Genomic DNA, 15,142 nt, shown 5'->3' with positions numbered 1-15,142 from the left:
AAGAACCATTTCAACCTAAAAGCTTAAATTGTTAAGTGAAGGCCACATTAATAGTTTTATATTATATTTCTCTAACACGCCCTCTCAAACGAAAGCCCATTAGGCTTGAAGGGTGGACAATGCACAGCCACATATACCTGTAGAAATCCGCAATATTTAATTATTTATTAATAAAATGAGGCGATGAGAATTGAAGTCGTGACTGCATCCGCTTGGTCATAGAGGCTCTTATACCATGTTGTTGAGATATATAGTCCCATATTGGTTGTATGTGCAACTAATGTGGAGTTTATAAGACCTTGGACACTCTCACCCTTTGAGCTAGCTTTTGGGGTGGTGTATCCCAAGGTTCTTTACATGGTATCAGAGCCTCGCCGCCCCCCACTTTCTCTTGTGGCGTTTCTTAGCACAGGTAGGCTGGGCCTGTTGCATTGTCCACTTTTCAAGCCCAATGGGCTCTTGTGTGAGGGGGCGTGTTGAGATATATAGTCTCGTATTGGTTGTATGTGCAACTAATGTGGAGTTTATAAGACCTTGGACACTCCCACCCTTTGAGCTAACTTTTGGGGTGGTGTATCCCAAGGTTCTTTTACACATGTAAAGAACAATTTCACCCCAAAAGCTTAAGCTCTTAGGTGAAGGCCACATTAATGATTTTATATTATATTTCTCTAACAACATCAACAAATAGTTCCAAATCTTGCAATATTAACATCTTTTAATTGTGAGTCGTGTCAACAAAGGAAGTATGTCCGGGCTTCCTTTCCTAGTCAGGTCAAGAATCAAACAAAGTCTAATTTTTCTATCATTAATTTTGATATATAGGGTATAAGTCATGACAACACCCTCTAGTCTTAAGTAGTTTGTTGCCTTTAATTATGACTTTTCATGGTGTGATGTACTTGGTTATTCTCAATTAAAGAAGGGTCTAAGTTATTTTCCATATTTATGTCTATCTATACTAAAATTCAAAATTAATTTGGCAAGTCAATTAAGATTTTACGCAGTAACAATGCCAAAGAATGTTTTTCCACTGACTTCTCATCATTTATGTCTTCACCACCACCCCCAAAACAAAATGGAGTGGATAAAAGAAAAAAGTGTAATATTATAAACTATTGGTGAGGCCCTTTCACATTCTGCCTTTACTAGGAAAGTGATTACTCGCATTAGTCTATATATTATAAACCTTTAACTTGAAAAATCAAACAATAATATTTGGCCGAGAAAGATGAGGGTCAAATGCATGATGCTCCCACCATTGTGGAGTCCAGGGAGGGTCAAATGCATGCAGCCCTAACCATGTGAATGGAGAGGCTATTTCCACGGCTAGAACTCATGACAACCAGGTCACAAGGCAGCAACACTCCATTGTGCTTAATAAAAAATTAACAATAAATAATCATGGTGGTGAATGAATTTCACCATGTATTATGTCAATTAATCTCAAAATTCAAAAATACAGAAGGCACAAAATGTTTGCATAAGGGACAGGGTGAGCTCAAAAGCACGGACTCCAACAAGTAACTAAACCACACCACACTGCTGAACCCTCCAAACTCTTGGGCTTACTCATACTTCCATTTAAACATGGTATTTATATGCACAATTACAAAGCAGAAGTACATAATCAAATCCCAAGCATTTCTAAAGCCCTTAAGCCATTGCCCACCCCCAGCCAAAATAAAAGGTGGATATGGCAGGTTTAAGATCACACCTCAACCTGTCACCAGTGGTCTGGATTGTTTTGCAAATTTAGAGACATTTTCTAATTAAGCCTGGTGTGAACTTGTTTTCAAGGGCTAGTTTTAAATATCACAGTCAAAAAGAAGTGAATGAAAAGACCCAAATCAGTATAATAAGCAGCACTGGGATACAAATAACAAGACCAGTTTCTAAAGACTGATAACAACCAGAACAGCAGAAAAAGACAAGCAATTCTTAAAGCAAGTTTAGTAAACCAAAATATTTACTGAAAATTGAAGATGGAATCAAACCAGTAAGTGGGCACTTTCAGTTTCAAGGCCATCCAGAACAGCTTCCCACTCTTCTTTAAGAGTAGTCATCTCATCAGCAACAGCACTTTCCAACTACAGACAAGTAAAAAGAAAAGTCATAAGTAAAATACAGAAAGATCAAAACACCAAGGGACACCAAAAAAAACTAACATCATCCCCCTGAAGAGTTTGCTTCAATTCTTGTCTAACTTCACTCTCCACTTTGGCAAGAGACTCCTCTTCAAGAGCTTCTTGGGCCTCTGCAGCCTAAACAAATATTAGAGAACCTCCATTTGCACCTTTTAATGCATATGGAAAATAAATATATATATGATTTATTCCAGGATTACATACCACATAAAACACTCTGCTAATATTTGAGTTATACACTTTTCTGAAAGCCAACTATTAGATTTTTCTCTTCTTAAAAAAAAAAAAAAAAAAAAAGAGAGAGGGTAAATCCCAGTAGAGATGAACAATGTACACAGTGATTAGGGGTCTATGGTAGGAGAAAAACGCCATAATTTACAGAATAAATCTTTACTTCTGAAGTCTGCACGTATATATTAATTTAGCATCCATATGGCATTCACCTGATCAAATCCTTATAGGGGCTTAGATATTAGTGAGCTTTGCTTAGTTTATGTGTCTTTCACCCGTAGTCAGGTATGTTGTTACGACCAGAATTGCTAATGGGGACAACCGGCAACTTGGAAAGTATATTACTGCAGGAATATGCCCAAGGCAGAAGTTAGTTCAGTTGAGGGCATTAATTAGGAGCCCAGGGTAGTTATCAGTTGTTAATAAGGCAGTTAAGTCATCAGAGAAGTAGGAGTGATGCCTAGATAGTGGATATAAGGGAGATAATCCTTATTGACAGACAGTTTTGGAGAATTAGTAGTAAAGGATTCCCTTGTAAGAGTTCATCTCTTGCATTCCTTCGTCACTCTTAATCAAAGAACCATTCTTTCCCATCTCATTCATTAATCTCTTAATCTTCCCCAACCCCATTTCTCTAATTCAATCAATTCTAGAATCCAGAGCCAAAACATACGCGTTTTTTGTTTCTTTTAAGAGGATGTCTATTCCTTTGCTTCTGTATTTCATTACTTTCCTTCTCTATATTTCTTGTTCGATAAATAAATAAATTACATATTCATATATATATATATGAATAATGGTGCTAGTGTGCTACTACATGTGTCAAGGCTTATAATGGAACATCAAGTTATTTTCCTATCACACACGGTAGGTCGACACCAAGGCTCTGCTTTGAGTCCTTTTCTTTTTGCTCTAGTAATGGATGAAACTAACAAAAGATATCCAAGATGAAGTGTCATGGTGCATGTTATTTGCAAATGAAACTGTGCTTATTGATGAGACAAAGGCTGATGTTAACAGAAAACTAGAATGGTGGATAAGCACAATGGAATCTAAAGTATTTACACTAAGTTGGAGCAAAACTGAGTATATGAAAGTGTGAGTTTGCTCCGGCAATATATGGAGATCAAGATTCCGTGCATTTGCTTGGACAAGAGGTACTCAAGAAAAATATTTTCAGCATCTGGGATCAATTTTGCCAAAAGGTTGAGAGATTGATGAAGATGTAAATCATAGAATCAAAGTAAGATGGATGAAATGACGTAGTACATCATAGTTTTTGGGTGACCACAAGATTTCTCTTAGGCTAAAAGGAAAGTTGTACAAAACAACAGTAAGGTCTTCAATGTTATAAGGAGCTATTTATTTTGGTCAACTCATAAGCAACATGAACATAAAACAGGTGTAGCGGAAATGAGGATATGTAGTCATACAAGAATGGATAAGATAAGAAATGAAGATATTCGACGAAAAATAAAAGTGGTACCAACGGTTTAAAATATGAGAGAACATAGATTGAGATGTTTTGGGCACATAATGCAAAGACACCTAGATGCTCCCGTAAGAATATTAGATTGGCTAGCTTCATGATCAATAACTGATTATTCTAATGATCTAATATAATCAACATAAACATAGTTGACTATAAATTCTAACATAAATGCTAATATTCTAACAAATACAAAAACGAATTCCAGATAAAAAAATTTACATATTTAGAAACAATAAACAACTCAACTAGATAATGTTCAAAGAGTGATTAATAAGTAACCGCTAAAGTGATAGTTGTTCCTAAACTAGAAATATTTAATTTTTTTCCTAAATTCCACAAAAAAAAAATTAAAAAAACTAAAAATGATTTCAATAAGTTGAAGCTAATATAAAATGAGAAAGAAACTATAGTAAAATTAAAATTGAACATTACGAGATGATACAATTACCCCAAAAGAGACAATGAAAAGCTTAAAAAGAATACACACGCATAAACGAGCAAACTGCGGTGCACATAGCTCCCCGACTTGCGAGAGTAGAGGTGAGGGTCAATTGTACACAACCTTACCCTTGCATTTTTGCAAAAAGACTATTTCTTAGACTCGAACCCGTGACCTTCCGGTCACAAGGAGCAACATTACCGCTGCTCCAAGGCTCACCCTCAATACACACACATACATGATTCAAAGAATTATATATCTAGCAGTATTGCATGTGTCTGTATGTGATGTAATCAATTATATTACCTTACTCTCCACTTCTAACAACTCAGAAATAAGGTCTTCTATTTCCTCCTCGGTCAAAGGTTCCTGCATGATACACATAAAAATCTGAAAATATAGCACCTTAAAGTTTACATGAGGAAAGAAAATATAGAAAGCTAGGTTTTTACATGAGTCTGCAGAATTTTATTACCAAAAAGTATATAAACAAAGAAAAAAGTAAGAAAGAAAACATCTATATGACTGACCTCAAGATGCATGCTGTCATCTATTTCAGGAGGCAGAGATCCTTCATCGTCTGAATCGTCATTGAAAGAACCACTAGAATCACTCTCAATATCTACCACTTCATCGTCAGTTTTTCCAGCCATCTCTAGTAAAAAAAAAACAAGAGGTCAAACAACATTCAACCTTCTAACATAATGACAAAGAGGCCAACTAAAATATGGAGAAAAGGTACAGCAATGGAAAATACTAGAACAACAAACAGTATCCAAAAATATTTTAAATAATGCTATCATGGTCAAGAATAATAGGTCCCCCCCCCCAAAAAAAAAAAAAAAAAATTATAAGTCAGATACATTAACCCAATATTTCACCTATTATCCTTGTTCTTTAAAAAAGACAAGATCGAAGACACAAATAATTGGCATATCCACAAACAACAGCGACACAATTAATCTTAGGGGGCATTTGGTAAAGGAGAAATTTTTTTTTTCGATTACCAGGAATATGATAGGAAAGTGAATTTCCCAAGAATGTTACCAAAAGTTGTTTGGTAGGTCAAAATATTCTCAGCAATATTAGTTCAATTCCTGACTGTATGTTTGGTTGATTATCAATTATTATTTATTGCTAGGAATATGGGCTGATTTTACAAAACTACCCTTTATAATTCTCAACCGACCCATCATTTTCTACTAGGTTCAGTACAAGATGAACATAAACACTCCTATCTCGAGCATTGGAGTTCAATCCAATTGACTTCACATCCCTAGCACTTCTTGCCCTTGAACTTGAGTATACTATTCCATCTTCAAAGTCCTCTCCCAATTCATTATACTCTTCCTCCATATCACTATCGTCGTCTTCTTCATCCTCATCAGTAAGATCACTATCCCAACAAAAGAGATAGTGGGTTGCTCCAGCTTGCCACAAGCATTTCGCTACAACAGCAATCAGGATTCAATTACGTTAGACAAATGCTTAAAAAATTCAGCAGAGGTAGTAGCAAACACTTAAGCATTGTGACCAACAATTTAAAAAAAAAAAATGTTTTCATGCTTTTTCCACGCAATGTCTCAGGAACGAAACAAAAGGGTGATGGAATTTCAAAAGAAAATGCAAGCTTTGGGAAGAGAAGATGAAGGGTGTCGCATGGTGTATTTTGCGCCTTTGTTCTCTGCGTTTGGAGGAACCAAAACAAGAACAAAAGCAAGCCATCTTTCCCTTTCAAAGTTCTGTCTCTTTCCCTATCAAAGCCTTGGTGATGGATTTGTTCTTCATGGCATCAAATCAAATGCATCTTTCCACAGAAACGTAGGGAGAGCCTCTCAGTTTGATGAAGCAGAGGAACATTGGCGTGAAGGGAATGTCCAAGGAACTTCAGATTTTGTGAACCACGCTAGGGCTTAGGATATTTTAGACATAATAAATTTGGAAAAATTTCCCACTGGGTGGGAATCCAAGAATACCACCCACTCGATCTTGTTGGGATTTTGCTCACAATTTTAAATCCTGGGAATCTTATTTTCCAAGGAAAATTTTCATAATCCTTATACCAAACGTGGGTAAATAGGATTCCCAATGTCAATTTCTCGGGATTCTAAAATTTATCCCTCTACCAAATGCCCCCTTAATGGATGTAAAGAATCAATTCAACCCAAAAGCTTAAACTATTGGGTGATGCTACATTAATGGTTTTATATCTCTGAACACGCCCCATCACACGAAAGCCCACTGGGCTTGAAGGGTGGACAATGCACAGGTCCACCTACCTGTGCGAAGAAAGAAATTCCACTAGAAAGAAAGTGGGGGCGGTAAGGATCGAACCCGGTACACCGAGGCTCTAATACCATGTAAAGAACCAATTCAACCCAAAAGCTTAAGCTATTGGGTGATGCTACGTTAATGGTTTTATATCTCTCAACAATGGAATCAGAACTTTCCTAAAAAGTGTGAGAAACTGAGAGAAATTATGAGAAAAGAGTATATAGAAAACTGAATGTTTTCTGAATTGTCTCAAAGTACAAACTGAATTGATTGATTGATTTGCACAGAAGTTCATGTACATCTATTGATAGTTACTTAACAGCTAACTGAATATAACTGCCAACTGAATCAGTTAGCTGTTATAACATCTTGAGGCTGTTGTAAAAGCCTAACAGAGTTCGTTTAGACTAGCTCTAACAACCTAACAGAACCATATCAGTGCTGAGTCATCAAAATTCAGAACAGTATGTGAATAATCCAAATACTACTCTAATATTGTCTCTTCAAACTCAGGTTGAGGGGTGCAATGAAAATTGATCCATCACACAGAGCTTATCACGAAGTTCACAAAACCTCAAGGTTGAAAGATGTCTTGTTAAGGCATTGGCAATCTGATGCTGAGCAGGGAACGGCAGGTTTTGTTAAAACATTTTAAAAATGAAAAGAATCAAATATTGCTAGATTAAGCATTCTTTTTTTTTTGTAATACATTGGGAATCAAATACAGCACCTACTACCCACCCCCCCTTACCACTAGGCAAGCCCTAGAGACTTTAGATTAAGCATTCTAGTGTTTAGCAACAAGGTTCAAGTTTATAAGCTTATTGGAATCCATCAAGCTCCCTCCCAATTTTATAAATTAGTAGGAGCAGCTTCTATCTTCTTCGTCCGAGATAGGAACCATAAATATGAATTCACTAGCATGGAAAATAATAAATAGCAGTGCCTTGGTTTTGAGAATCAATTTTAATGTTCTATGCTATACTCGATTATCCGCACAATTGACACAGCATTTTATAAAATCAGCAACAAAAATTAAAACAAAACAGAATCATATCAAATTTGAGTAAAAGTAGAGTCAAGTTGTCAAATAAGCAGTACACCAATAGCGCACAAGTTAAACATTGTTGAGATATATAAAACCACCCAACAGCTTAAGCTTTTGGGTTGAATGGTTCTTTACATGGTATCAGAGCCTCGTGTCCCAGGTTCGATTCTCGCCGCCCCCCACTTTCTTTCGAGTGGAATTTCTTTGTTCGCACAGGTAGGTGGGCCTGTGCATTGTCCACCCTTCAAGTCCAGTGAGCTCTCGTGTGAGGGGGAGTCAGTGAGCTCTCGTGTGAGGGGGCGTGTTGAGATATATAAAACCACCCAACAGCTTAAGCTTTTGGGTTGAATGGTTCTTTAGAAACATTAAGGAAGACCCTACAATAGATGAACTAGAGTAGAAGAAAGACCAGCAGGAAACCATCAATTTTATATTTTTTTCAAATTAATATAATGTGATCTGCACAACTATGCATTCAAAAAACACAAAATAATCCAAGTTTAATAGCAAATAGACAAATACATCAGATCTTAGGATAAATAGCAAGGCTACAAACCTATCGACTTCGTTTAGTTCACAAAATCATGAAATTAGACAGAAAAAGAAATATCAAACTGCAGAAAACACGATTTTTTCATGAAATGGATAAACTGCAAAGGCATAGGTTCAAATGCAGGAAGCAGCTTCTTTGCAAATACACAAGGATAAAGCTGCGTACAAGGATTGTCCTCGTCCCTACCCTCACTAGTTAGGGTTTAATGGGGAGTGGAGTTGTTTAGATATACTGCAGAGCCAAGAAATGATCCTATAATGTTGAAATAAAAATTTCTAAAAGCAAAGCATAGATGATTGAGCTCCACAGCGCTTTTTCATCAAAACTCACCAGTAAAGTCTAGGGCCTAGAATGAAAGGCTATCCATTAGTAAAAGAAAGCCAATAATTGGCAATTAATACATGCCAGAAATAGCAGTTTTACAGATCAGGAAGATGCCAATTGAACGGAAAAAAAAAATAAGAAATAAAAAAAGACAAGTGGCCAATAGTTTTGAGCTCAGGCATCCCTCATTTGCATGCCCTCTTAACTTTACTTAACCCCTTAACAACATCAATACTACAAAGCAAACCTGAAGCATTAGGTGAACGATAAAACTCATATAACTGAGTCTTTCACTATAATATGACCTACTTGATTTGATTTAATTCACCTGAATCAGTGAGTAGAGAGAAAAAACAAATTTCATTACAAATTTGTTGGTGTGTCAGACAGAGCTGTCCTATATCAAAATCACCTTGGTTTGGGAAATTTTCTCAATAAGCAATGCATAAAAAAAGCTTTATTTGTATCTACAATTTCACTCAGCGATTAAAAAATAACGGTGCTAATTTAGTCCCGTGGTTAACAGCAAATACTAATTAAACATGTTATGAACCATCCAAGGACAGGCAATTATTCAACATTGCAAACATTATTCATTTATATTCAAAAAAATGAAGTGGAACATCAAGCTAATCTCAATTGACAGAACCAACATTTCGAGCAATCAAGGCTGTAATTAAAAGCAAATATTCTTAATAAAGCTAGAAAAATTAACAGCAAGTTGAGTGTAACTAAGCGAACTACCTAATCGCTGGCCCAAGCAGAGGAAGGAAGGTAGGGATGTGTTTGTGGTAATGGCTTCTGGATCTTTAGGTTTGCATAGAAAATGAGGAAAATGACTTCGGAAGCAACCTCTTTGATTTGATTTGATCTTTCCTAAAAGGGCACAGAACAGGAAAAAGATTTAAATATCTGTTGCGTTGTGTTGTGCGTGTTTGCACGCGATTGTAGTTGGCGGAATTTGAAGAGGTTTCGAGACCCGGGGAATGAAAGGAGGGAGAGGGAGGCCAAATGATACCCAAAAAAAAAAAAATTATAATAATAATAATAACTGGTTAAGGTTTTAAAGTTTATTTTTTACTTATATATAAATAAAAATTTCTATATGTTTAAATTTAGGAAAAATATTTTCTCATGTTGTAGGAGAGTTATTTTTTTTTTTACTAGTGATTTTTCAATTTTTGTGCAATATTTTTTTTTTTTTTAATAGATATGGATCAAACGTCTACAACATGAATTAATATGTGTCTACACAGAAAAATCGAAACCCTTAACTTTATCTATAAACGCTGATAATAATAGTAATATTTTAAAAACTCTTGCCGTTTTCTTTCCATAAAATGAAATCAGATGCGACTGGATCCATTCACCGGATGTAGACTAAGTAATGTATATATATATATATATATATATATATATATATATATATATATATATATATATATATATATATATTATAATAATATGTATATATATATATACGTATATATATATGTATGTATATTTATATGAAACTAAGTAATCCTGATCGGGCATCTTAAATTAGTTTTAGATTAAATTTGGTATACCTAATCCATTAGGTGATCGTAGGATAATTTTATATTAATTTTATTAAATATAATCTTAATCCTTGGAAAATTTTAGGATGTTTATATATATTATATGTAACCCTTATGTATTTAAATTAAATTATTTTAACCTCCAGAAATTATTTGGATTAATTATTGGACTGTGGTTTTACTCTAATAGATGTGAATATTTGAATTATGATTTGGAAAATTATGATATGATTATTGGATTTGGGTTTTACTCTGGTTGATGTTGAATATGAAAATTATGATATTATTGGATTATGGATTTGAAAATTATGATGGATTTAGAAATTACGATATTCTTGAAAAATTGAATTTGGAAATTATAATCTTGATTAAATTGATGCGAAAATTACGAAAAATATTTAAGGAAATTTTTCAATTATAAGGATTGTGACAAGATTGAATTTTATTGATTTTGTGTGATTGTAATAAATAACAGTGGGAAGATAGCTTTTGGAATGGTACCTCTTGAAAGTGATGATCACAACCTTTAGACTTTATGTCTTCGATATTACATGATATGACAATGATGTTTTTCGTTCTTCCCAAAGTGGTATCTGGCAATAGAGTTTTCCAGGGTACTACTAGCAACTTTAGAAATAGGTGTGCACACTAGGATTTGATATTTTGATATGGCCAATTTTGATTATACGTGGCTGGCAACAGGGTTTCCTGGTTCACCGGATAAATTGGCAACAGGATTTTCCGGGTCTACTATGGTTCTCTTCTCACTAAATGAATCTAATAAAGATAATAATTGATTTAATCATAATTATATATATATATGATGAATATTGAAGTTGATATTTGATTCAATTATTATGTAATTATATATTTAATTTGATTACTATATTTGAGTTATTTAAATTGTGTTTTAATTAGGATTACCAGCTTTGCTGACTTTTGTGTTTGTGTTTGTTTGGCTGCGATGATCCTTCGGGGGAGCAGATTTTTAGTGATACAGGTTGTAAAATATGGGGCTAGCAGTGGGCAATGAGTATAATGTGTATGAAATTTCAAGCTAGATTTATGATTTAATAAATGTATTGGATATATTCATATTCTAAATTTTAATTTTAATTTTTTAAATATTTATGTTGAATATGTATTTTGGAATAAGATTATATTTTAGTTAGTCTTGCACTTGTCCCTGTTACAAGTGCAGCGGTAATATTTTCCAAATTTGATTTAGATTAGCTTCTGTGACATTTATTAGATTCAAATAAAATAATAAAATGTGAATTTTGACAAATTCTTTATTCAAAAAAAAAATTATTAGAAATTTGGAGGTGTTACACTAAATTTTGGGGATAACATTTTATTTAGAGGAGTATAATTATAACACCTTAAAAAAATTAAAAATAACAATAATATCTTTGAAAAAAAAAATTTGAAAAATAGCATATTTGTCCAAAGTAATCATGAAACTTTAGATTTTTATTGAAATAATAATTAGATTATTTAGATTTTTATAAAGTAATGATTAGATTCTTTAGAATTTTATATATAAAAATATCTTTGGCATCTTTGACCAATAATAAATCTTTGAAAATATATTCGTAGTATATTATATTAATTTTATTTCCAAAAGTCTGTATAAAGAACCTCCTCCCAAAAAAAAGTCATTTTACGGCATTTAGAAAGGAAGGGGTAGAGAGAGAAAGTGAGAGATAGAGAAAGGTAATATTGGAAGAGAACATCATTTTCCTAATTTCACTTTTCTTCATCTATTTCTAAAACTAGTATTTCTGAAGTTATTTATTTAAAAGTTGTAAAGGTGTCATTATTCTGACAAATTTAGTTTCTATCTTTTATTTTATCTTTTATCTTCTAAAACTTTTATTTTGTGAATTTGGTGAATTTATTCATATTAGTTATGAGATTGATCTTGAATCAAGATTATAGAACTAAGGAATTCATTTGGTACCAAATGAATATTAACATAATATAATATTGAACTTAATGATTCTAATGTGGATTGACCCACAAAGATTTGGGTTCAGATTGTAATATTGTAAGAGACGCCTTATTTGGCTTGAGCTCCGCCAGTCAGAACCTTTCACATGCCGAAACACCCACAAAGATTTTGACTTTAGTAGTTTCAGTTAAAAGTGACACATTGTTTTCTATGTTTGCTATTCATTTTTTATTTTCTTATTATAAATATGTTTTGAGAGAATGATATTTTCTGTTATTGCGGTTGGACTTATTATAGTTTGAAAATCTCAATATTAATGAGATTTATCTCACCTGTATTTATATTTATGCTAATCTTTCCAGAAAATAAGCATGCCTAGTATGTATATCCTTGGAGTATAATGAAGTGTTATCTTGATAGTGTAAAAATCTATTATGGGATACACTGAAGACACGATCACACATAAAAAGAATGTAATCACAGTAAACTATAAAGCAATATGCAAGGTAGTAAAAATTGCAGAAAATTAAACCCAAGCCCAGTATTATATATTGTATCTTTAAAGCAATTTTGCCCCCTCTATGGCTCGTGAGGTTAGTGGACAAATGCCTCCCATGATAGAACGAGTTACCTCTTTTTCGACGATGGCACTACCAGAAGAAACAACACCGGCGAACACAACGAACGCTGATCAATCGCAAACCAAGGCAGTATGGAAGGATTAATTTTGATAGAATTTTGCTAAGGAGTTAGGAAAACTTCTTATTTGGATCCACTGGAAATAGGTGCTTATAGGAGATGAAAGGTCACAAGCTAGAGAGTCATGACTATTCGGAAACGAAGAGGCACGACTGTTCGCAAGTGAAGAGATGCGTCTGTTCAGAAGCGAAAAGAATCTGTTCACAAGCGAAAAGACACGACTGTTCGAAATGAAAAGACACGACTCTTCCAACTTCTTATTCATAACCCATTTATACAACATCTTAAAGACTTCGAGGACCGTACGGAGTTCAGAGTATTTTTGTGTACCTATGGGGTGACTGTACTTTTTTGCCCTAATAGAGTATAAATGTTTTCTTTTAGTTTAGATGATGATGTAATGTAGTGTGTTACACATATACTATTGAACATAACTTATTATTTAATGTATAATGGAATTTTAAGGGTATTTTTTTTTTTTTTGAGGTTACAAGGAATTGAACACAACACCCTACACTACACACACTCTTAACACACACACCCCACACCACTAGGCTAACCCTAGTGGTGCAGGTATTTCTTTTATGACCTGCTTTAGAATCTCGTATTCTTTATTCTTTTATAATTTTTATCCGTTCAATTAGAATACGATTTAATAAATAATGTGATATCTTCTATGATTGCTAGTGATAGAGAATGTTACAGAAGAAAATAATTATTCTCTATAGCGTTACTCATAAATTTTTCTAGATATCAATATTTATAAAAGAAAATAATTTAATTTTTTTTCATATTAAACTAATATATTAATAATTTAAAATTATAAGACTAATTATTTATGAAGAATAAAAACTAGTATATTATTACAAAAAATTAAAAGATATAAATCACCATAATAAGATATATAAGGTTCGATATTAAAAAAAATTGTAACAACCAAAATCCAAATCAAATGGAGATATGGGATTAATTGTGTATTTAACTTAAATATTGACATCTTATTCCGTCATTTACTTGAGCAAGTTTTGCAAATATCAAAACATTTTTTTTTATACAAAATTTCATAGACTCCTTTTATCATTCTTATATTAAAGTTAACATCGGTTAAATTGATTTTTCTTGATTAAAGATTATCAATATTTTAATCTTTCAACGTAAAAAATTAATTTTTTTTCCCACTTCGATGCCATTTTCTATACAATAAGATCCACATTCAATTATTTAGATTCTCATTTCTTAAGTTGCTGATAGTTTTCCTTTGCGTTAAACCACACATTCATTTTGGGTTATTCTGGTTCAAGAAAGAATTAAATAAAAGCCATTCCTCTGTGGAATGGTTCCTTAGAATTGGGCATTGTTTATAAATGTTGCTAAAAGGAATAATGAATTCTTACAACTTCACAGAATAAACATATTTTTCATATGGTACGGCGAGGGAGAATTATGAATTATTTTCTCAATTTTTTATCGGCAAAATAAATCTTAACCTAATACTTAATTTTTTTGCTCAATGTGTAGTGTCATGTATTTTTTATTTTTTTTAAACAAAGGGAAATAAAAGAACTAAGTAGCATTACAAAGTCTACGGCTAGAGATGCCCATCAAATCTCTAAAAACAAGATCTCTACAAGCCAAAGGATTTTCCAAATAAATCTGCAAATCCCAAGTATCCAACAGACTCCCAATGCTTCCAATTTATACGAGTTCATATTATTCCTTCTTCTTTTTTGCCTATTTATTTAGAGTTTTATGAATCTTGACCTATATACGACTTGAACTTATTTTTTTGTTAAAGATTATTATCGCAAAAGTCTACCAGCATAAGTAAAATATTAATTCCAACTTTATTTTGATCTGCAAAATATCAATTTCAAAATATTGCCCAGAAAATAATCATAAAAACTTTTAGAATTTGAAGAATTAAGAAAAGAAAAACTTTAGTAAATGGCAGAAACTTCCTCTCAATTAAAATATAGGAAAATAATTTCTATCTTTGCTGTAGAAAATATTTCTATGAAAGAGAGAAATTCATAAAATGATGGATCTCACTTATTTTTTTCTCTCAGTGGCAGAGAATTGTTTTCTGCCTTAAAGGCAGAAATCATTTTCCCTTAAAATATACGATTGCAACATCGGATAAACTTTATCTAACATCAAATGGGAATAGTGCACAGTGCACACTGCCCCTCTCCAAAACAAATATTTCTATAAGCTACTATATTTGGTTTAGTGATGAGAGATTTTAATATGTTGTATTAAATTATGTGTTCAATTCCCATATGTATAAAAAAATAAAATAAAATAAATATTTCTATCATGCAGGTATAAATGTGAAAAAAAAAAGAATGAATAAGATAAAACGTTTGATAACCATTATGATAGAGCAACAAATAAGAGGAATTACATATTTTTTATTTTATTT

General features: G+C 32.9%; 1 protein-coding gene across 2 annotated transcripts in view; it reads right to left on the bottom strand.

The window, feature by feature from the left end:
- The window catches only part of LOC133313927 (protein CHROMATIN REMODELING 20), a 35,448-nt gene extending 25,958 nt beyond the window's left edge, over positions 1 to 9,490 (bottom strand). Inside the window, exons 1-5 of one of the 2 annotated variants that reach the window (XM_061515343.1) lie at positions 9,253 to 9,490; positions 4,840 to 4,964; positions 4,616 to 4,678; positions 2,169 to 2,264; positions 1,998 to 2,090 (exon numbers count right to left, since the gene is read on the bottom strand). In XM_061515343.1, coding sequence (XP_061371327.1) covers positions 1,998 to 2,090; positions 2,169 to 2,264; positions 4,616 to 4,678; positions 4,840 to 4,962 — 375 coding nt within the window. In that variant the 5' untranslated portion in view covers positions 4,963 to 4,964; positions 9,253 to 9,490. Of the gene's footprint in view, positions 1 to 1,997; positions 2,091 to 2,168; positions 2,265 to 4,615; positions 4,679 to 4,839; positions 4,965 to 9,252 lie in introns of those variants that run through there. The other variant, XM_061515344.1, reaches the window with a different exon arrangement.
- Positions 9,491 to 15,142: the final 5,652 nt, after the last annotated feature.

The sequence above is a fragment of the Gastrolobium bilobum genome, unplaced genomic scaffold (genome assembly GCF_033153095.1).
Source record: "Gastrolobium bilobum isolate Gb01-03AN ecotype WA unplaced genomic scaffold, APGP_CSIRO_Gbil_v1 utg436, whole genome shotgun sequence".
NCBI classification, from domain to species: Eukaryota; Viridiplantae; Streptophyta; class Magnoliopsida; order Fabales; family Fabaceae; genus Gastrolobium; species Gastrolobium bilobum.
The sequence above is the reverse complement of the archived record's forward strand: the minus strand, read 5'-3'. Positions and strand labels throughout refer to the sequence as shown.